Source organism: Mustela nigripes, chromosome 7, assembly GCF_022355385.1.
Source record: "Mustela nigripes isolate SB6536 chromosome 7, MUSNIG.SB6536, whole genome shotgun sequence".
Classification (NCBI taxonomy): domain Eukaryota; kingdom Metazoa; phylum Chordata; class Mammalia; order Carnivora; family Mustelidae; genus Mustela; species Mustela nigripes.
The window spans coordinates 74946443-74968044 of record NC_081563.1 but is presented as its reverse complement, the minus strand read 5'-3'; the positions used below and the strand labels follow the sequence as shown (position 1 = coordinate 74968044).

At 40.7% G+C, this 21602-nt stretch overlaps 1 protein-coding gene across 1 annotated transcript in view; it reads left to right on the top strand.

Annotated features, from left to right (window-relative positions):
* Positions 1-21602, top strand: part of VWA3B (von Willebrand factor A domain containing 3B) — a 208331-nt gene that overhangs the window by 69728 nt on the left and 117001 nt on the right. Inside the window, exons 7-10 of the mRNA XM_059407818.1 lie at positions 2897-3087; positions 10004-10158; positions 16491-16629; positions 17701-17832. Coding sequence (XP_059263801.1) covers positions 2897-3087; positions 10004-10158; positions 16491-16629; positions 17701-17832 — 617 coding nt within the window. The remainder of the gene's footprint in view (positions 1-2896; positions 3088-10003; positions 10159-16490; positions 16630-17700; positions 17833-21602) is intronic.

Here is a 21602-nt window from a genome sequence, read left to right as displayed (position 1 = left end):
ATTTTTTTTTTTTAATTTTTTATTTTTTATAAACATATATTTTTATCCCCAGGGGTACAGGTCTGTGAATCACCAGGTTTACACACTTCACAGCACTCACCAAATCACATACCCTCCCCAATGTCCATAATACCACCCCCTTCTCCCAAACCCCCTCCCCCCGGCAACCCTCAGTTTGTTTTGTGAGATTAAGAGTCACTTATGGTTTGTCTCCCTCCCAATCCCATCTTGTTTCATTTATTCTTCTACCCAGTTAAGCCTCCATGTTGCATCACCACTTCCTCATATCAGGGAGATCATATGATAGTTGTCTTTCTCTGCTTGACTTATTTCGCTAAGCATGATACGCTCTAGTTCCATCCATGTTGTTGCAAATGGCAAGATTTCATTTCTTTTGATGGCTGCATAGTATTCCATTGTGTATATATACCACATCTTCTTGATCCATTCATCTGTTGATGGACATCTAGGTTCTTTCCATAGTTTGGCTATTGTGGACATTGCTGCTATAAACATTCGGGTGCATGTGTCCCTTTGGATCACTACATTTGTATCTTTAGGGTAAATACCCAATAGTGCAATTGCTGGGTCATAGGGCAGTTCTATTTTCAACATTTTGAGGAACCTCCATGCTGTTTTCCAGAGTGGCTGCACCAGCTTGCATTCCCACCAACAGTGTAGGAGGGTTCCCCTTTCTCCGCATCCTCGCCAGCATCTGTCATTTCCTGACTTGTTGATTTTAGCCATTCTGACTGGTGTGAGGTGATATCTCATTGTGGTTTTGATTTGTATTTCCCTGATGCCGAGTGATATGGAGCACTTTTTCATGTGTCTGTTGGCCATCTGGATGTCTTCTTTGCAGAAATGTCTGTTCATGTCTTCTGCCCATTTCTTGATTGGATTATTTGTTCTTTGGGTGTTGAGTTTGCTAAGTTCTTTATAGATTCTGGACACTAGTCCTTTATCTGATATGTCGTTTGCAAATATCTTCTCCCATTCTGTCAGTTGTCTTTTGATTTTGTTAACTGTTTCCTTTGCTGTGCAAAAGCTTTTGATCTTGATGAAATCCCAATAGTTCATTTTTGCCCTTGCTTCCCTTGCCTTTTGCGTTGTTCCTAGGAAGATGTTGCTGCGGCAGAGGTCGAAGAGGTTGCTGCCCGTGTTCTCCTCAAGGATTTTGATGGATTCCTTTCGTACATTGAGGTCCTTCATCCATTTTGAGTCTATTTTTGTGTGTGGTGTAAGGAAATGGTCCAATTTCATTTTTCTGCATGTGGCTGTCCAATTTTCCCAGCACCATTTATTGAAAAGGCTGTCTTTTTTCCATTGGACATTCTTTCCTGCTTTGTCGAAGATTAGTTGACCATAGATTTGAGGGTCTATTTCTGGGCTCTCTATTCTGTTCCATTGATCTATGTGTCTGTTTTTGTGCCAGTACCATGCTGTCTTGATGATGACAGCTTTGTAATAGAGCTTGAAGTCCGGAATTGTGATGCCACCAACGTTGGCTTTCTTTTTCAATATCCCTTTGGCTATTCGAGGTCTTTTCTGGTTCCATATGAATTTTAAAAATTCGGAGAATTCCAGCATGCAGGGTTGAGAACAACTTATCTAAGTGGAAATGAACTTTGTAGGTCTGGTGGACCTAGTATGTAGTGGTACGTTGTTTTAAAAAAAAAAACCATCTCTTTGCCCAGCACCCTCTGCTCGTCGTCCTGGAGCTCTGCTGGTCTCAGTGGGACTAAAAGCTCAGGGTCTTTTCTGCCTTCCTTCCAGTGGCATTCAGATAAATGTTCGCCAGTCTACTCACTGCAGTAAAAAAGCTCTGATTTCCAGATTCTGTAAATACTCCAGCATGGTCAATTTTACCCTACCAGTGTGCTACCATGGAGCATAGGGTTGGGAGGAATGGTGTGTAGTGCGGTGCAAGCCCACTCTAGACACCAGTGCCTCCTTCTCAACTTTAGATTTGCTCACCCCTTCTTCTGTGCCCACCCCCAGATACTCCTTTAGGTGGCACTAGTGGTTTGAGGCAATGAATACTTTTCTGTTACATGGTGTTCTGCTCAGCTAACAGAGCACCCCCCCCCCTACTTAAAGAGTATAGATGACCTTTGGAAAACACCAAGGGAAGGCGTAGAAGGCTGGGACTATTTGGACAATTATCATTCTGGTTGTACTTTAACCTGTGAGCCTGTCTACGGTAAGTTATAGATAAAGCTCTAGGTGCTCGAGCTGACTATAGGAGGTTACTGAGCCTGCTGAGTTGAGGGCCAGGCTCTAAATCAGAATAAATTCACAAAAGCTGACAGCAGAGCTCCTGGAAGGCAGCCTGCCAGCCTTCTCTGTGATGGACTTCTACCTCAACACAAGTTACATGCCCCTAATTCTCATCCCCACTCACCACAAAGCACTTTCACATGACTTTTCTCATTGAATCCTTTCAACACACTTAGGAAGGCCAAGCAGACACTATCTTCAATCTGCAGGTGGAGAATTCTGCTGAAACTCAGAGAGGTTAAGTGCTGTGACTCACCTAGGTTTGAGCAACTTAGCCAAGTCATAAGTGGTGGAGTCATGACTTGAACCCAAAACTTCTGACCCCAAGTTTAATGCTCTCCTGACACATGGCCTTGGTCTGTTAGCCATCTCCTCAGACACATGGGGTAAGGCAACTTAGGTAGAGAAGGAAGTAGGATGAAAAGCAGCAGATTCCTGCGTTCTGGTCTTGTGAACTAATTCTTTGCCAGTCCTGATTTGGAAAGCATGCTTCTGGAAATGAATGTGATCTGACAAAGAACATGTTCCAGTTCAGTAAATACTAAGTTGAGGGTGCAGTACAAATGACTTCTAGAATATGAACTGCACTGATGAACTGTAATTCCAAAACTATCAGGAACAACCTCTGTTGAGAACGAGTCAAACTTAGAGGACACCTGGGACTCCAAGAAGTGGCTTCAGAAATATGGCTTGAAAGCCCAGAAGCTGACCTTTTATGATGTCCTTGCTGACTGCTGCTTCCGCCATGCTGATGGAGTCATTGATGTGAAAGCCAAACCAGAGGATGAGTCCGTGCAGACCAGTGCGGTGAGTGAAGTGAACTGCTGGGCCAGGCTGTGGCTTCTCTTGATGTTCTGGCTAGGGAAGGCCTCCCTCAGATCAGAACCCGGGGCAAGACCAAGGTGAGAGCATGGAAGGAAACCAGCTTGGTTTCCCTGAAGGAAGATACCCTTGTGTTTCCCATCTTGCACATCTCTGAATGGTACGTGGGGGGTGTGGAGAATATAAGTGGATTATAAAGTAATCATACATAAACCAGGAGCTGGGTTCTTAGGAGTTCAGGCATTATGAGTCTCAGAATTATTCAGCCTTTACAAAGGAGAAGCCCTCTTTTCCCCCATATTGAATGGAAGAGAGAAACTGGTGGTGAAGACGCCTGAAGCAGGCATCTCTATGGTCCTCTTGGATTGTTACTTTCTTAAAGATGCATTAGTCTCTTGACTATGGGCAGCATATTGTGGATTCCCAGTAAATATAAGAGATTATAGCATTGGAAAGGTGTATATTTAAAACTTTTGAAAGGTATAGTTCCATTGTGTCAATAGGTCTGAAAGGAATAATAGCTTCTCAAAGTGCCGAACTCTGGCTCACAACTGAAGGATAATGAACGAGTGGCTCCTAAAACTTTAGCACACATGAGTCAATGGGTTTGAGGTGGGGCCCAGATGCTGCCGAGGCTGCTGGTCCAGAGGCCATACTTGGAGAAACACTGATGCGTAGACAGACTCAGAAAACTATCAAATGTTTAGGATTATGGAAAGATGAGAAGGTACCATACTATGAAACAAAATCAGAATAAAGTGATATTCTGTTTCTAAAACTGAAGGAACGTTCTTTTAGAGGGTAATAAAGGCCCAGGTCCACATTATGAAGGGAAAACCCAAGTGTGAGCAACAGAGAACAGGCTGCTGGAGAGGAAATCAAGGTCCTCAGATACACAGTCACTTATGTGTTATCTGAAGCTCCAATTCAGTGTCACCACTGAGATGTTTGTCGGTCCTACAGAGGTGAAACCCCAGTTTCTTTGCCACCCCTTAGACTGGCTGGCTGATGGGTTCAATAAGTCTTCCTGAGGAAACGCCTTTCCTTGGGGGCTCCATCAGCCGCACCTGCAGTGTTTTAATGCTCTTGTTGCCATGTGTTTACAATGAACTACAAGGAGGACAGTGTAAAAACTGGATGAGAAAAATGCAGAACTGGGGCACTTGGGAGGCCCAGTTGGTTAAGTGTCCGACTCTTGATTTCGACTCACGCGTCATGATTTCCATGTCGTGAGACTGAGCCCAGCAATGGACTCCACTCTGAGTATGGAGCCTGCTTAAGATTCTCTCTCTCCCTCTGCCACTTGCATTCTCTGACTCTCTCAAAAAAATAAATGTATAAAAAGGAAATGAAAAGAAAAAGAAAAACGCAAAATTGACGGAAGAGTTGTTTCCTGGCTTGTAGACCAGGATGCAGAGTAATTGCCATGTTGCAGGGAAATCTCATTTGTGGATTTCCTCCCCCAGCACAGTTTTCTGATTTTGTAGTCATTATTCAGTAATGTTATTAGTTCAGGAAATTGTATGTAAGTAGATTTTCACTTTTAAAATACAATACATTAGGCCCTGAATATTTACAAATACCAGTGCCTGTCAGTTGAAACCTAGCTTACTGCAAGCTGGTGATGTTGTGTCATGTTCAAGCCTGTTCAAGCCTGTATCTAAGACTGGTTTCTCCTTATTCTTTCTTGGCAATTTTGAATGAAATCTTACAGGGATGGTTTTCAGAGTCTGGCTTATAAATGAGGAATTTTACCTCAAATTTCTTTTGCTAAAAAATAATAGAGAAGTAGAAGTTGAGAAGTGTACAGAACAGCTGTCTTCATTCACAGACATTGATGAATAAGGGAAAGTTTTATTTTCAGTATTTGGGGCTACATATCTGAACCTAGATTTACACCTAAATTTGTGATGTGTGTGAGGTAGGGAATAACAAATGTGTCAAATAAGTTGATTATTGAGGGTTCCCTCAGCCCCTTCAAACTTGAAACTATAAACACTGGTTTGTAGGGATGGATCCAAGTACCTTGTTTACACTGAGAAATAAGTGACTAAGAAGGCCTTGCTCTGTGTTGTTTCTAAGATAGATGAACATGTATGAGGAGGAGACAAAAATGCATTTCCCATTAGAGGATTCAGGCAAAGTTGGGGGCACCCCTAAGTCACATTTCATTCATAAGTACTGATGCTGCTGGTGCACAAAGCCGGCCTTGATGTTCACAAACCCACCTAGTCTCACCATTTATTCCTCTAACAGATATTTACTGAGCTTTTAGTAGGTGTCAGGCCGTGTGGTCTGGATTTGGCGTGAGAAGACCCCATGGAAATGCTACTTCTCCAGTTACTGATTATGAGATGCTGAGCAAATAATTTCACTGTTTTGAGTCTTACTTTCCACATCCGTAAAATGAGTGGTTTAAAATCCAAATTTAAAAATGCATGTCTGGGCACAGGGCCTGGTTAGGAGATGTCCGGTAGATGCTACCTTCCTTCTTTTTATAGATTGCAAACATTGTGAATCAGAAATAAGCATTTATGGAATGCTTGGGTGCTTGATACATAAGGTGAATATTTGTGCTGCCTTAGCACACACAAGAAGACAAAGTTAAGGTGCCTCTGAGAGGTTAGGCCATGGGATGGCAGGGTTTGACCTCCTATCTGCTGGGCCCTCACACTGCACTTTTCCCATTCTGACACTCTGCTGTCTGCCACCTGCATTCACATACCATATGGTCTGGTGTGTTTCCATCTGGGAGCGCATAAGGCACAGTTGGAAAAGGCCGTGTGACAGGATGGAGAATAGGGAGAACTCTCGTGTGACAAGAACATGGTAAGAATAAGAGAGAGGACGTCTTTCTCTTTCCACCTTTGTGTTGTGCCTGAGTTGTGGTTTCCCTGATGCCTGTCTTGGGAATCATCAACCATCAGACTGATCTCATCTCAGTCACCACCAGACATCTCAATTCTGATCCCCATGTGGCTCTGGCATCCCTTCTCTGAGCCTCCTCCATTCCTCCCCTCTCCTAAATTCTCTCCACTCTACCCTCTGGCACTAAAAGTCATCAGTACACCCACAATAGCAAGTGCCCTGCAGTGTTCCCTTCGCCTGTTTGTCTGGGTTCTCTCTTGAGGACCTTAGAGGACCTCAGAGGGAGGTTTCTGTCCATTTGCCTTGGACCTGTGGGCAGCAGAGGTAGGTGGCTCATTCCTCATTGCTGTTTTTTGATCATACTCCCTCCCTCTTCCCATGTCATCAGAATGACACCCACGACACCCGCTGTGACTCACCTTTTCTGAGCCCCAGGTCATCCCCACCAGTAATTGAAGATTATAGCTTCTGGCTTATGTCACTGGCTCTAGCCATTTTTAATGTCAATCGCATGAGAATGACCCTTCCCAGACACTGACATTTCATTTCTCTGACCTCCTGTTCTCCAGTAACTTCCTCCTATACCCACTCTCTACCTCCCCTGCCATAGGCATCCCCTTGACCTTGTCATTACAAATCACGCTGCCTCCATTATAACCCATATAATTCCAGAGGTCCCACTTTCTGACCTCTTTTTTTAAGGTCATTTCCTCTACTACCCTAATTCCAATCTTTCAGCTCCATCGGGATTATACATTTTGTTGTTTCTGCTCCCTGTTCTCTGTTCTCTTTATCCTTTTGTCCCTCTCATACATTCTCAACTACTTTTCCTCTCTTACATTATTGCGCTCATCTGTGAAACCCCAACCCTGGTTAAATTCAACTCAGCCTTTTCTGCCTTATAGACTGCATCAGAAGAAATCAGAGAAAAGCATAGCCACAGTGCCTGGCTTCCCTTTAAATTCCTGACCTCTGACTTTACATGGATCTCTTGTGCTGCCCCCAGTCCTCCTGTGCTTTTCCGATCCACTTAGATGCTTATTCTAACGTCTGCACTTTTCTCCTCAGACTTCAAATATCTTTTCTTCTTTGCTCACTCTCAGAAAGTGACCCTGGATTCTCATTTTACTGAACTTGCAGTGAACATCCATGATCATCCACCTCATATGTACAAATCCTCCAGCATTTGCACCTATATGTTCTACCCTCATTTCTTTTAGGATGGTGGAATTGTCCTCAGTTTTGTCTAAGGTCTAAACCCCTCAATGTGTGCACTGATCCTTATTCCCCATTCACTCATTCTCCTCCTTTCTATATCACTGATATTATTCTCATTTCTGGATCTTTGCAAACATGGTTTTCTTCCTCACATCTTAAAAATACAGGTTTTGGGGGCACCTAGGTGGCTTAGTCGGTTAAGCATCCAATTCTTAATTTCAGCTGAGGTCGTGATCTCAGGGTTGTGAGATGGAGCCCTGGGTATGGAGCCTGCTTGTGATTCTCACTCCCTCTCTCCCTCTTCCCCTCCCCCGCTCCCTAGTTGCACTCTCTCTCAGCAAAGAACCCCCCAAAAGTTTCTTGACCCACATGTTTATCTCTGGTTCTGCTTCATTTGTCTCATTCCTCTGCACCTCTTTAGAATTCAGCGCCTCAGGAATTTTATGTGTTTCCTGTCTCGTCTTGCAGTTTCCCATGCCTTTATGAGTGCACTCCAACTGAGCAAGGCTCCCTCTCCATCAGAACCCACTCTTTCCAGGGATACATGAACTGCTAAATCCAGGGGTCAGTTCCCAGTCTCACTCTTACTTGACCTACTATCAATATTTGATATAGTTGGTTACTTCTTTGAACTTCTTTTGCTCTTGCAAAGAGCAGCACACTGTCCTGTTTTCCTCCTACTGACTTTTCTGTGTTGGTGTTCTTTGCTTCTTTCCCATGTCCTCAGCCTCTAAATGCTGAGGGGCCTCAAGGTACAGTCCTCAGACCTCTTCTCTCTCCGTAACCATTCTCTACATGATCTCATCTAGTCTGTGGCTTTTAATACTGTGTGCATGCTGGTGACTTCCACATTTGAATCTCTAGCCCTGAGTCCTTCCTTCGTCTCCAGCTGACTTCTTGCCATGTCACTGGGATGTCTGATAGGCCCCTTGAACCTAGCACATCAGGTACAGGTCCAGATCTTCCCCTTCAAGGCTACTCTTTCATAATCTTCCTCCTGTCAATTCATTGCAACTCTATTTTTATAGTTCTCCAGGCTGAAAACTATAGAGTCATTCCTTAAGTCCTCTCTTTTCTCTCATACCCACATCTGATCTCTCATTAAATGCTGTTAGTCTATCTTCATAACATGTCTATAATCCAGAATCTGACCACTTCTCACCACTTTCAAAACTGCCCCTGGCCCATGCCACCTAACTGATCCCTGACCCCCTGCTTTTGCCCTTGACTCTTCACAGTCTCTTCTCAACAGAGTAACCACAGTATTCTTTCCTTATTTATTTATTTTTTAAGTCCACTCCATGCCTAGCATAGAGCCCAATGCAGAGCTTGAACTCAAACTCTGAGATCAAGACTTGAGCTTGATCAATCAAGAGTCAGACACTTACGACTGAGCCACCAAAGTGCCCTACCACAGTATCCTTTAAAATGATATTTTTATAAATTAAATTTAAAAATTATAAATAAACAAAACTATAAATTGTGTCACTTGTTTAAGAGGGTAGGTCTTAAAATATATAGATCATCACAAGAAAAAAATTTGTGACTCTGTGGTGGTGTTACCTAAATTAATTGTGGTAATCATTTTGTACTATAGGCATATATCAAATCATATTGTATGTGTAATATAATGTTATATGTCAGTCATATCTTAATTTTAAAAAATGTGTCACTTCTCATGTTAAAGCCTTTGGGTAGTTCCTTTTTCACTCAGAGGAGAAGCCAGTCACTTCCCCTAGCAACTGGACTTTATGTAGTCTGCTTCTGGCCCTCCTCCTCATACTACTCTAGCTTCATCTAACTCCTTACCTTAGCTCACTGTGTTTCAACTGCATCAGCCTTCCTAAACTGTTACAGACATGCCAGACAGACTCTTACTCTTACCTCAGGGCTTTTGTACTTGTTGTGTCCTTAGACTTCCTCCCAGACTCCATATAGTCGCACTCCTTGTTCCTGATGGTCTCTGTTCATATTTATTCTTCTTTTTAGGGCTTTATTTTTTCAGGTTTTAACTTCTTTATCCTCCCATCCCCTGTTCTCTGCTGTCTTCCATAGCATTTGTCATCATCTGACCTGCTGTATAATTGTTTATTATCTGGCTCTTCCCCTGTAATGTGAGTTCCACAAAGGCAGGAATTTTGGTTTTTGTTTATGGATTATATTGCTGCTGCCTACAAGACTGTATTGTTGGTGGCTTGGAGTCATGCTTGATAAACTCATAAATCAGTTGTGTAAGCTCTCTGTGTGGGAAGCCATCATCCTCAGACCAGTTTTGTATGTACCAGTAGAGGGTGCTAGGTGTGGAATGGGGGTTCTTGGCTACTTTTCTTCATTTGGGCCTGGGAGTAATGATGGAAAGATGCTTTCTGTAAATCTCAAGTCCCACCTCCTCTAGATAGTCCTCCTGACCCTCTAGTCCATGAGGATGCTTTCATCTTTCCAAGATTGCCCAGGTATTATTGTCTCAACCCAGCATCTAGTACTCTGCCTTTCTAACTGTGTGTGTGTGTGTGTGTGTGTGTGAGAGAGAGAGAGAGAGAGAGCGAGCACGTGAGTGAGCATGTGGTTTTCTGCTGGAAACATCTTCTCTGAGCCTCAGATGGGATTGCACTGTCTTTCTGACCATGATGCTTGATATCTGACACAGGTCTCCACATAGAGCAGCCCTAGTGCACGTTTTGTTGAATCAACAGTTTAATGATTTTACCATGGGAGTGAGTGCTAAGAACTAAATAAATAAGACAGAAATATTGGGTACCATCTGGAGATGACTCTGAATGGTCTGAGTGGCTTCTGTCCTTTGTCTTTTCCTTAGGAGACCAACAAGAAGACAGTCCATGCGAAATACTGCCGTAGATTTGTCCATGCTCCCTGGAAGGATGGGAGCTTGGTCCATGTCTGCATTACCAAGGAGAAGTGTACATGGTACAGTGAGAGAATCCACACGATCCTTGCCCAGATTCAGAGAAGGTTGGTATATTTGCAGAAGGGTACAAGTGGTTTAGTCTCTCTTGAAATTCAAATGTGCTTGATCTCTTTGTAAAAGCTTAACCATGAGAAAGAGCCAGTTAACACTGCTCAGTCAGGGTTGCCATCTGATTGATGGCTTGCTGGTGGCCTTGTTGTTAGCAATAGAGAGGGATGTTTCGATCCTATTCCAAGCTGCCTTGGTGCTAGTAAAGACTCTTAAAAACAGCAAACAAAGATGGTTATGTTGGTTGCACATCACTATAGGAGGCTAAGGAATGCTTCTGCTGATGTCTTGCATTTTTTTGTGGGCCATAGGTATACTGCAGATTGTATAACACCTGTCCTCTGTATTCTTGGTTATTGTACTTCAACACAACTTTTAACAATGTGAGATATGTGAATATAATGGAATAATGTATATGCAGCTAAAAATAACCTCACGGACTCCCTCGCAACACTGCTGGTTCTTAAAGTCTTCCAGTGCTAATGCCTCTGACCTACTAATGCTGTGACCTCAGCTTCAGCCCCATGCGGATGATCTAACTTAATGCTTTCACCTCCCTGCTGCCAGAGGACAGCTTAGACCACCAAGATCAAATCCATTTAGGTGCATGGCCTCTGAGGTCAGATAGACCTGGATTCTAATACCAGCTTTGCCACTTGCTCTGTGACCCTGGGCGAGTTACTTAATGTCTTTACGCATCAGTTTCTTCCTTTTTAAAGTGGGAATAATAGTGCCATTTATAAATTGCTCTGTGATTTAGATTAGATACCAAATCTAATGAGTATAGGCTAGTATCTAGCCTGCAGTAGTCACTTAAAAATGAGAGTTCCCTCCATCCTTTCATGTTTTCTGTTACAAAATCACCAGCAGCAGATCCCTGTCTGCTCTTCTATGAACTCTTTAGAGCCCGAGTTTCTCAAAATCCAGCTGGTGATGATATTTGATCCAGAACAAATAATCCCTGGGTCTGGAGTTTTCTCTGCTAATGATCTTGGGGCTGACTTCTGGGGAGAGTAGTTTGTATTTCAGGCCTGGGAAAAAGGATACTGTTTAAAAGACACTCCACTCAGTCCCTGCCAGGTCTCTTTGTCCCTCTCCACCCCCCAAGTTTCAAGGGTTGTTGGGAAATTCTCTCCCCTCTTCTGTTTTCTAGAAGTCTTTGTGGAGAGTTGGTACCAACTCATCAATGAGGCCACCTGGGCCTGGAGTTTTTCTTTGTGGGGAGGTTTTTAATTATGTATTCAATTTCTTCTCATTTTGTAGAACTGATTGTTAATAACTGCTGTCATCTTTATTTTCAGTTTGCTGGAGGTTATCCATTTTAGTGATCTTTTCAAGGAACCAGCTTCTGGTTTCAGTGGTTTTTTTCTCTGTATAGTTTTAACTTTCTGTGCCACTTTATTATTTCCTTCTTTCTCATTACTTTGGGTTTAAGTTTCTTAAGATGGATGCTCAGATACTGATTTGAGACCTTTCTAATATAAGCATTTAAATTTTCTTCTGATATTGCTTTAGCTGCCTCTCACAAATTATTCACTTAAAAATATTTTTGAATTTCCATTATAATTTCTTTTCTTTCTTTCTTTTCTTTTCTTTTTTTTTTGTACCTAGACTATCCCTTATAATTTCTTGTTTAAGCAAACGTTATTTAGAAATATGTTTACTTTTCAAGTACTTGTGGATTTTCCTGATAGCTTTTCATTTCTCTATGGACAGATAGATACTATATGATTTCAATTCTTATAGAGATCTGTTTTGTGACCCAGAATATGAAGAAACGCTACACGTTCTGCTTTTGTTGGGTGGAGTGTACTATAAATATCTCAGTTGAAGTTGGCTGATAGTTTGTTTCGGTCTTCTATATTATTACTGATTTCTTGTTGAATTGTTCTACAAATTGTTGAGAAAAGAGTGTTTAAAATCTCTAGCTGTGGTTGTGGATTTGTCCATTATTTTTTCAATTCTGTCATTTTTTTTCCTTCATGTAATTTTTAACTCTATTACTAGGTGCATGACATTTAGGGTTATCATGTCCTCTTGATGAAGCAGCTCCTAAAATGTCCCTTTTTATCTCTGGCAGTATTCCTTGTCCTGAAATCTGCTTTGTCCAACATCAATAGAGCCACTACAACTTGCTTTTGATCATTTTCTGCATGTTTTATCTTTTTTCCATTTTTTTTATCTTTACCTATTTGTTGTGTCTTATATTGAAATAGGTTTCTTATAGACAGAATATATATATATATATATATTTTTTTTTGTAAATCCAATCTGACAACCTCTGCCTTTTTTTTAAACTCCATATGGTTCTCAAAAACAAACAAACAGACAAACAAAGATAATGTAGGGAATTAAAAAAACATGATAGTCAGAATACACTATTCAGTATATACTGAATAGTATATTCACCTGGGTGGCTTCGTTGACTAAGCATCTGTCTTCAGCTCAGCTTATGATCCCAGAGTCTTGGGATTGAGTCCCGTATCAGGCTTCTTGCTCAGTGGGAAGCCTGCCTCTCCCACCTGCTTGTGCTCCCTCTGCTTGTGCCCCCCCACTGACAAATAAATAAATAAATAAATATAATCTTTAAAGAAAAACCCTATTCAGTGGGAAAGTTAGAAGATGAAGGCAGTCTCTCAAAAAGCAGAACACAAGCATTCTAGGGTTGATGTTAGCATACATGCATACATACAAATAGATAGGTTATGGACATACAAAAAATGAAGGGGAGATCTCACAAGACCAATGTTTCCAAACCAAAAGAAAGTTGCCAGGAATGTCTAGAAAGTGGGTAATAAAGACCCATCCAGGATACATCATCACAAAATTTTAAATACTAGAGATAAAATATTCTAAAAGTTACCATTTATTCCCCAACCCCCCATTGGGTTTGTTTTCATTTGTTTCTCTTTATCTTTTGGTCCTCTTCAGCCATTTTTCCCACCTTGCCTCTTGCAACCACCAATCTGCTTGTTCTTTGTATCTATGAACTCATTTTTTGTTTTCATTTTATTTGCTTTAGATCCCACATATAAGAAAGATGATATCTTTCTCTGACTTACCTCACTTAGTATATTGCCTTCAAGGTTCATGTGTTGAAAATGGCAAGATTTCATTCTTTCTTATGGCTGAATTATATATATATAGATATGTCACATCTTCTTTATCCATTCATCTATTAATGGATACTTGGCTTGTTTCCCTATCTTGGCTGTTGTAAATAATGCTGCAGCAAACAAACATAGGGGTGCTTATATTTTTTTGAGTTAGTGTTTTATTTTTTGGATAAGTACCCAGAAGCAGAATTCTGGATTGTGTGGTTTTTCAATTTTTTTCTTAATATTTATTTGTTTATTTATTTTAGAGAGAGCATGCACAAGCATGAGGGATAGAGAAAGAGAGAGAATCTCAGGCAGGGCTGAAAGAAAGAAAGAAAGAGAAAGAAAAGAAAGAAAGATAGAGCGAGAAAGAAAGAGAGAGAATCTCAGACATAGGGCTTGGTCTCATGACCCTGAGATCATGACCTGAGCGAAAACCAAGAGTTGGATGCTTAACCAACTGTGCCACCCAGGTGCCCCTTCTATTTTTAATTTTTGAGAAACCTCCATACTCTTTTCCACAGTAGCTGTACCAATTTACATTCTCACCAACATGCACGAGGGGTTTCCTTTTCTCCACATCCTGGCCAACACTTATTATATCTTGTCATTTTGATAATAGCTGTTTCTAATCTCTGCCTTTTGATTGGAGTATTAAGATCATTTCCATTGGGGCGCTTGGGTGGCTCAGTTGGTTAAGCGTCTACTTTCAGCTCTGGTCATGATCCCAGGGTCCTGGGAGCGAGCCCCGCATTGGTCTCCCTGCTCTGCAGGGAGTCTGCTTCTCCCTCTGCACCCCCCCCCTCTTTCTCTGTCAAATAAAAAAAATAAAATCTTTTAAAGAAAAGATCATTTCCATTTAATGTGATTATTTATTTGGTTGGATTTAAATATAAGATCTTGCTATTTGTTTTTTGTCTCACCGGTTCTTTGTTCCCTTTGTACTCTTCTACCTTCTTTTGTTGGAGCATTTTTTATGATTGCATTTAATCTTGACTGTTAGCTTATAAACTCTCTCTCTGTTTGTTTTGTTTTGTTGTATGTATGATAGCTTTAGCATTTATAGTATATCTTTAAGTTGCCACAGTCTACTTTCAAATAATATTTCACTTCATCTATATCATAAAAATCTTACAACTTCCATTGCCTCTTCTGTTTTTTCTTTTGTTGTCCTACACTTTATTTCCATATACGATAAACCCATAAAACATTATAAACAATCAACTGTCATATAAATAGACTTAAAATGAGAATTAATGTATTTTGTATTTATCCACATATTTGATATTTCTGTGGCTCTTTATTGTTTTGTATAGATCCTAATGGAGGTCTGTTGGTAATGAATTACCTCAGGTGTTTTAGTCTGAAAGACTCTAATTTACTTCCTGTTTTGAAAGAGTTTTTTTGTTTTGCTTTATATAGAATTGTGGGTTTATAGTTTTATAATTTCAGTACTTTAAAAATATTTCTTCATTGTCCTTTGGCTTGCTTGATTTGATGAAAACTCTATTATTTTTATGTTGTCTCTGGGTGCTTTTTTTATCTTTATTGTTTGATTTCAAATTATATATGGCATGCATTGGTGGTTTTTATTTTTTCATTTTTCTTCTGTTTAGGTTCTTTGAGCTTGTATATATGGGTTTATTGTTTTACCAAAATTGGAAACATTTGGCCATATTTCTCCAAATATGTTTTCTGTTTCTGTCTTTCTTCTTCTGTCTTTTCTATCTATATATATGTTGGACTCCTTGCTATTGTTCCATGTGTTGCTTATTCTCCGCGGTTTTCTTTAAGGCTTTTTTCCCTCTGTGTTTCATTTTAAATTGCTTCCTATCACAATGTCTGTCTTAAGGTTCCCTGATCTGCTAGTGTAGTGTCTGTTAATACCATGTAGTGTATTTTTCATTTTGGCAATGTGTATCTCTGTATTTTCCATTTCTGTCCTTGTTCTGCTTATACTTTACTTTGCTGAACATACGGATTGTGTTTATAATAGCTGTGTAACATCCCTTTCTACTAATTCCAGCATTTGTGTTATTTTAGGGTCTGTTTCTGTTGATCTGTTTTTCTTCTGGTTATGGGTCATATTTTCCTGCTTCTTTACATGGATGGTAGTTTTTTACTGGGATGCAGACATTTTGAATTTGAAGTTCTTGGGTACTGAGTTTTGCTGTATTTTAAAATACATGTTCTGTGATGCAGTTATGTTTCTTGGAATCATTGGGGCTTACTTTTAAGAGCAAGTAAGGTCTAGGGCAGCCTTTAGTCCAGGGCTAATTTGGTTCTACTACTAAAGCAGTATCCTTATGAGGACTTAATGTCCTATGTATTAAGGAGGTTTCCCACTCTGGTTGTTTGGAACATGAAGTAACCCTGTGTTAACTCTGAGGTGTTGATCTACTTACTGTTATGGTGATTTGTTCCTTAGCTTTCCGAGTTTCTTCACATGCATGCCCTGATCATTACTTAGCCAAAATCTTTAGGGCACTCTCTGCAGATGGCCAGAGCCCATTCTCTTCCCCCTTTTTTCCCTCTTTCTCCATCCCTCTCCACTCTCTCTGCTTCAATACAGCAACCTCTCCTTCAGTATTTTGCCCTACAAATTGTAGTTGCCTAGCCTTGGTAAACTCTGAAGTCACTTTCAAATATTTTTTTTCATTTGCCCTGCCCCCTCTTCCTGGTCTTGGCTGAGGATGTGAACTTAATTTACATCCTGTTGTGGGCGCCTCAGTCCCAATCACAGAAGTAGTCCTGCTCATACAACTGTCTGATGCTTAGTTATTAGAGGGATCTGGGGTTGCTTGATATTGTCCAAAAGCTTCAGTGAAGTTTCCGGAATGTGCTGACATGACTAACTTGACTGTAGTTAGCAGAGTTAAAAGAACAAATGGTCTGAAGTCATAGCTGAGGGATTCAAACTATCAGATGATAGGAAGTAGTTTATTTTTGGCTTTGGAACCCAGTATTGGATTTATTTTTCTGTCCTGTTGATTTTCCTAGCTGTTTTGGATTGATGATGGAGAAGTAGAGGGGGCTGGTGATCAGGGAGCCAGCCCAAATATAGGATTTTCCATAGAAAACCCTCCAAGTGAGTAATCCACTCACAGAAGATTGTGCATAAGCAATACAGCACAGCTTGACCTCTATAGATGTATTATTAAGTTTTTAGGAAGATTGCCAATACTGCCCGCAGGCTCTAAAAATCCACTTCCAACCTTTTTCTTGCCTAGGATTAAGTGGCTGCAGGATAGAAGTCAATTCCTCTTTGGAAAAGTACCCAATGATTGCGTCTATGTCCTCATTGATACATCTCACTCAATGAAGAGGAAACTGGACTTGGTGAAGGACAAGATCATCCAGTTTATAGAGGTTAGATGGGGCTATCAGGTGCATGGGTGTGGGGACCTTTGTGTCATGAACACATCCACAGCAGCCTTCACCTGCACTGGTTATGAGAGGTGCACCGGCAAGGTCAGCACCCAGACGTCCACAGGAGAGCCACTTTAGAGAAAAGCTCCCTTTTGCCACTTAGAGAATCATCAGTTCTTTGCAAGTGGACCCGTCCTGCAGCATGGTCCTTTCTATAACCTGTGGGTTGCTAAGGGAGTTTCAGTGTCCACTGCTTCATGTTTCCTCTGTCCTGAAACCTGTGATGTGCACACATCTCCATTGTCTCCCAGATGCTCTGTCACCACAGCATTTTTATTTTAATCTCCAGTATTTATTAGCAGTGTTGCATGCAGTGGCCCCAAAAAACTGATGTGTGGGAGGAGTGCAAACTGGTGGTTAGGAGCTTCCAGGTCTTAGTCCATCTGTGCTGCCTCTGACTGGTGTCACCTGAAGCAGACTGCTTTCCTCACTCCGAGTCCCCATACCTCCAGATGGGTACCCTGGTGCTGTCACTAATTAGTGGTGTTGATGGGAGTGTTAGCACAGATCATTGTGGGGGATGTTCACAAGGCCAAAATACAGGTTTTAATTTGATAAACTTCTGTTGGAGAAATATGGACTGGTAGAAGGCAAGTGAGTAGATGTGTAACCAAATAAAGCCTTCACAAAACATGATAAGTGAAACGATTACACCATTTTGGATTTCTCTTCCTTAAGCAGGTTCCATTTACTGGAAGTATGTGGTAAACCATCAATGATACTATTAAAGACAACAACATTTAATGTTATGTTGTATAGAAAAACTTATGCATGTGTGTGACATATATAAAATATTCATACATATATACATTTGTAAAGGTATACTCCAAACTGTGTAAATTTTGTTTAAATGTTTTTTGTATTAGAAAAGATTTTCTCTTTATAATATAATTTTTAGCTTCTAGAACTGAAAATAGATATCATCGTGATTAAAATTTATCAAACTATGACCTGTCCTAACCTTATCTTACATCTGAGTGGTGTTATGGTTAAATAATAATTCTCTTACAGGAACAGCTGAAATATAAAAGAAAATTCAATTTTGTGCAGTTTGACGCCCAAGCAGTTGCTTGGCAGGAAAAACTTGTTGAAGTCAATGAAGATAATTTGAGAGGGGCTCAGTCCTGGGTTAGAGACATTCAGGTAAGAAAGATGGAGGCTAGGTCTGGGGGAAGAAGCCTGACTTGATCACCTACTGAATTAATCATGCCATGGAAATTCTTTTTTTTTTTTTTTTTTTTAAGATTTTATTTATTTATTTGACAGACAAAGACCCCAAGTAGGCAGAGAGGCAGGCAGGGAGAGAGGAGGAAGCAGACTCCCTGCTGAGCAGAGAGCCCGACGTGAGGCTCGATCCCAGGACCCTGGGATCACGACTGGAGCTGAAGGCAGAGGCTTTAACCGACTGAGCCACCCAGGCGCCCCATGCCATGGAAATTCTTGACAAAGGACTCTGGGTGTCAAGATGGCAGGGTTTCACACACTCATTTTCTTTACAATGGTCACATTAATCTAAATTCATGAGTCACTATCTTAACATTTAGATAAGACTTTGTTCATAATACACCTTTTCCAGAGCTGCCCTTGGCTCAGATCTCAGCCCCTTTATGAAGATAGATTTCAAAATTTATTTTTTTTGTACTAGAACCTTCCGATTTGATCTTTCTGAAACCTCATTATTGTTTCAAATAGTGTATTGCAGCTATTTTAAGCTATGGATTTTGTTCCAAAGTAGTGAACTGGTGGAAACATACCAAAGTTCTGGCGAGAAGCTAGAGAGAGAGGGCAGCAGCAAGATACATTGAGAAAGTGAAATACATTCTTCAGGCCTGCCTTTTACTTGGAGAACTTTAAAGCTACCCCTCTTGGCATTTACACAGACTACTAGGAAGGAATTTCCTTTCCTTAAATTTTTTCTTGTCTTGATCTTTTCTTAATTTTTTAAAAAGTTACTTTTCCAGAACCATAAAGCATTCTAGATACTTGAGATATGCTAAAATTGAAACTAAGGGCTCTTCTCAAAAAGTCAGATGTTGATCACAGACATCTTTAAAATAGTTCAGTACCTGAGTTTAAATTAAGTCCCAGATTTGGGGCACCTGCCTTTGGCTCAGGTCATGATCTCAGGGTCCTGGGATCAAGCCCCACATCTGGCTCTCTGCTCAGCATGGAGCCTGCTTCCCCCTCTTTCTCTGTCTGCCTCTCTGTGTACTTGTGATCTCTCTCTCTCTGTGTCAAATATATAAAATCTTAAAAAAAAAAAAAAAAGTTCCCAGATTTGACAAGGAGCCACGAATGGACACTTGTGGGTCTCCTTGAATATTGAAAATAGCTTGTGCTGTCATTGGGATATACCAGAGTTCCCTTGGGATTGGTTTTTTAAAAAATGGGAGAATGAAGAAGTATATTCTATAAGAAATAATGATGCCTATAAGATCTTGATCTAACTGGCTACCTTACCCTGGGAAGAATATTCAATTCATATTCAATTTGATACATTTCCAGGATTAACCAGTGAAGATACTTGAGATAAATGCTCCCTCCTTTTACAGACCATATGTAATAGTTAATTCAGAGCCCACTAATTTAGGGTTTGTTATGACAAGATATTATATACATAATATCATTAGATAAAAACATTAATGGGTGCTGCTTTATACAAAAATCACTAATGAATAGAACCAGCCATCTAAATGGCTAAAACTCAAAGTGTGATTCTGTTCTCTTAAAAAATCTCCACTGAAGGTCTCTTTCTTGCTTACTGAATGTGCAAAATTTATTTTCAAGATGACCAGATTTCTCTATATTCTTTTGACTGGCTTGGCTCAGGAATCAACCCAGTGAATTCAGGACTAACCACTCAGGTGTTCCAACACTGCCATGTGTTGGTGTCGAAGTGGTAGTTCCTCAAGGAGGCATAGCCAGTACTAAGGTCAGAGGAGCACAAGCTGGGACAAAGTCTGCCCAGTAGTTCGGAGTAGGGTCTGGCCCAAGGCTCCTGGATCAGGAGGCATTAACTCCTAACTGTCTTTCCTGTGATTCTCAGTCTGGCTTTCTCCTAGCTTTTCTACCATTTTTTCAACATTCTCTGAACAGTGAGCTTGTCAACAAGACTATTGAGATGAGGCTCAGAGAGAAGAGTTGTACTATTTACCATCTGAGCTATATTTCTGATGCCCAAATGTTGAAGGAGTTCTTTGGTGTGTTTTTTTTAAAACCTTTTTAATTTGAAATAATTTTAGTTTTTTTAAAATTATTTTTATTAACATATAATGTATTATTTGCCCCAGAGGTACAAGTTTGTGAATCGTCAGGCTTACACTTCACAGCACTCACCATATCACATGCCTCCCAAGCTATTGGAGGGGCCAAGCACCCTCTCCACACCCTCCTCCCTTCAGCAGTCCTCCATTTGTTGCATGAGATTAAGAGTCTCTTATGGTTTGTCTCCCTCCTGATCCCATCTTGTTTCATTTTTTCCTTCCCTTTTCTCTAAACCCCCCACACTGCCTCTCAAATTCCTCGTATCAGGGAGATCATACGATGATTGTCTTTCTCTGATTGACTTATTTCACTCAGCATAATACCCTCTGGTCCCATCCACATCATTGCAATGGCAAGATTTCATTTCTTTTGATGGCTGCATAGTATTCCATTGTAAATATATTCCACGTCTTCTTTATCCATTCATCTGTTGGTGGACATCTAGCTTCTTTCTATAGTTTGGCTATTATGGACATTGCTGTTATAAACATTCGGGTGCATGTGCCCCTTCGGATCACTACATTTGTCTTTAAGGTAAATACCCAGTATTGCAGTTACTGGGTTGTATAGTAGCTCTATTTTCAACTTTGTGAGGAACCTCCATGTTGTTTTCCAGAGTGGCTGCACCAGCTTGCATTCCTACCAAGAGTGTAGGAGGGTTCCTCTTTCTCTGCATTCTCTCCAACATCTCTCATTTCCTGACTTGTTAATTTTAGCCATTCTGGCTGGTGTGAGGTAGTATCTCATTGTGGTTTTGATTTCTATTTCCCTGATGCTGAGTGATGTTGAAGACTTTTTCATGTGTCTGTTGGCCATCGGGAGGTCTTCTTTGCAGAAATGTCTGTTCATGTTCTCTGCCCATTTTTTAAAAATTTTTTTATTTTTTTTCAGCGTAACAGTATTCATTGTTTTTGCACCACACTCAGTGCTCCATGCAATCCGTGCCCTCTCTAATACCCACCACCTGGTTCCCCCAACCTCCCACCCCCCGCCCCTTCAAAGCCCTCAGATTGTTTTTCAAGAGTCCATAGTCTCTCATGGTTCACTTCCCCTTCCAATTTCCCTCAATTCCCCTTTCCTCTCCATCTCCCCTTGTCCTCCATGTTATTTGTTATACCACACAAATAAGTGAAACCATATGATAATGGACTCTCTCTGCTTGACTTATTTCACTCAGCATAATCTCTTCCAGTCCTGTCCATGTTGCTACAAAAGTTGGGTATTCATCCTTTCTGAGGGGGGCATAATACTCCATAGTGTATATGGACCACCTCTTCCTTATCCAGAATGAGAACTTCAGGTTGAGACCTGATTTAGGACCAAGGATGTGATCTATTCTGGAGAATGTTCCATGAGCACTAGAGAAGAATGTGTATTCTTTTGCTTTGGGATGGAATGTTCTGAATATATCTGTGATGGCCATCTGGTCCAGTGTGTCATTTAAGGCCTTTTTTCCTTGTGGATCTTTTGCTTGGATGACCTATCCATTTCAGTGAGGGGAGTGTTATTATTGTATTATCATTGATGTGTTTCTTTGATTTTGTTATTAATTGGTTTATATAGTTGGCTGCTCCCATGTTAGGGGCATAGGTATTTAAAATTGTTAGATCTTTTTGTGGGACAGACCCTTCAAGTAAGATATAGTGTTC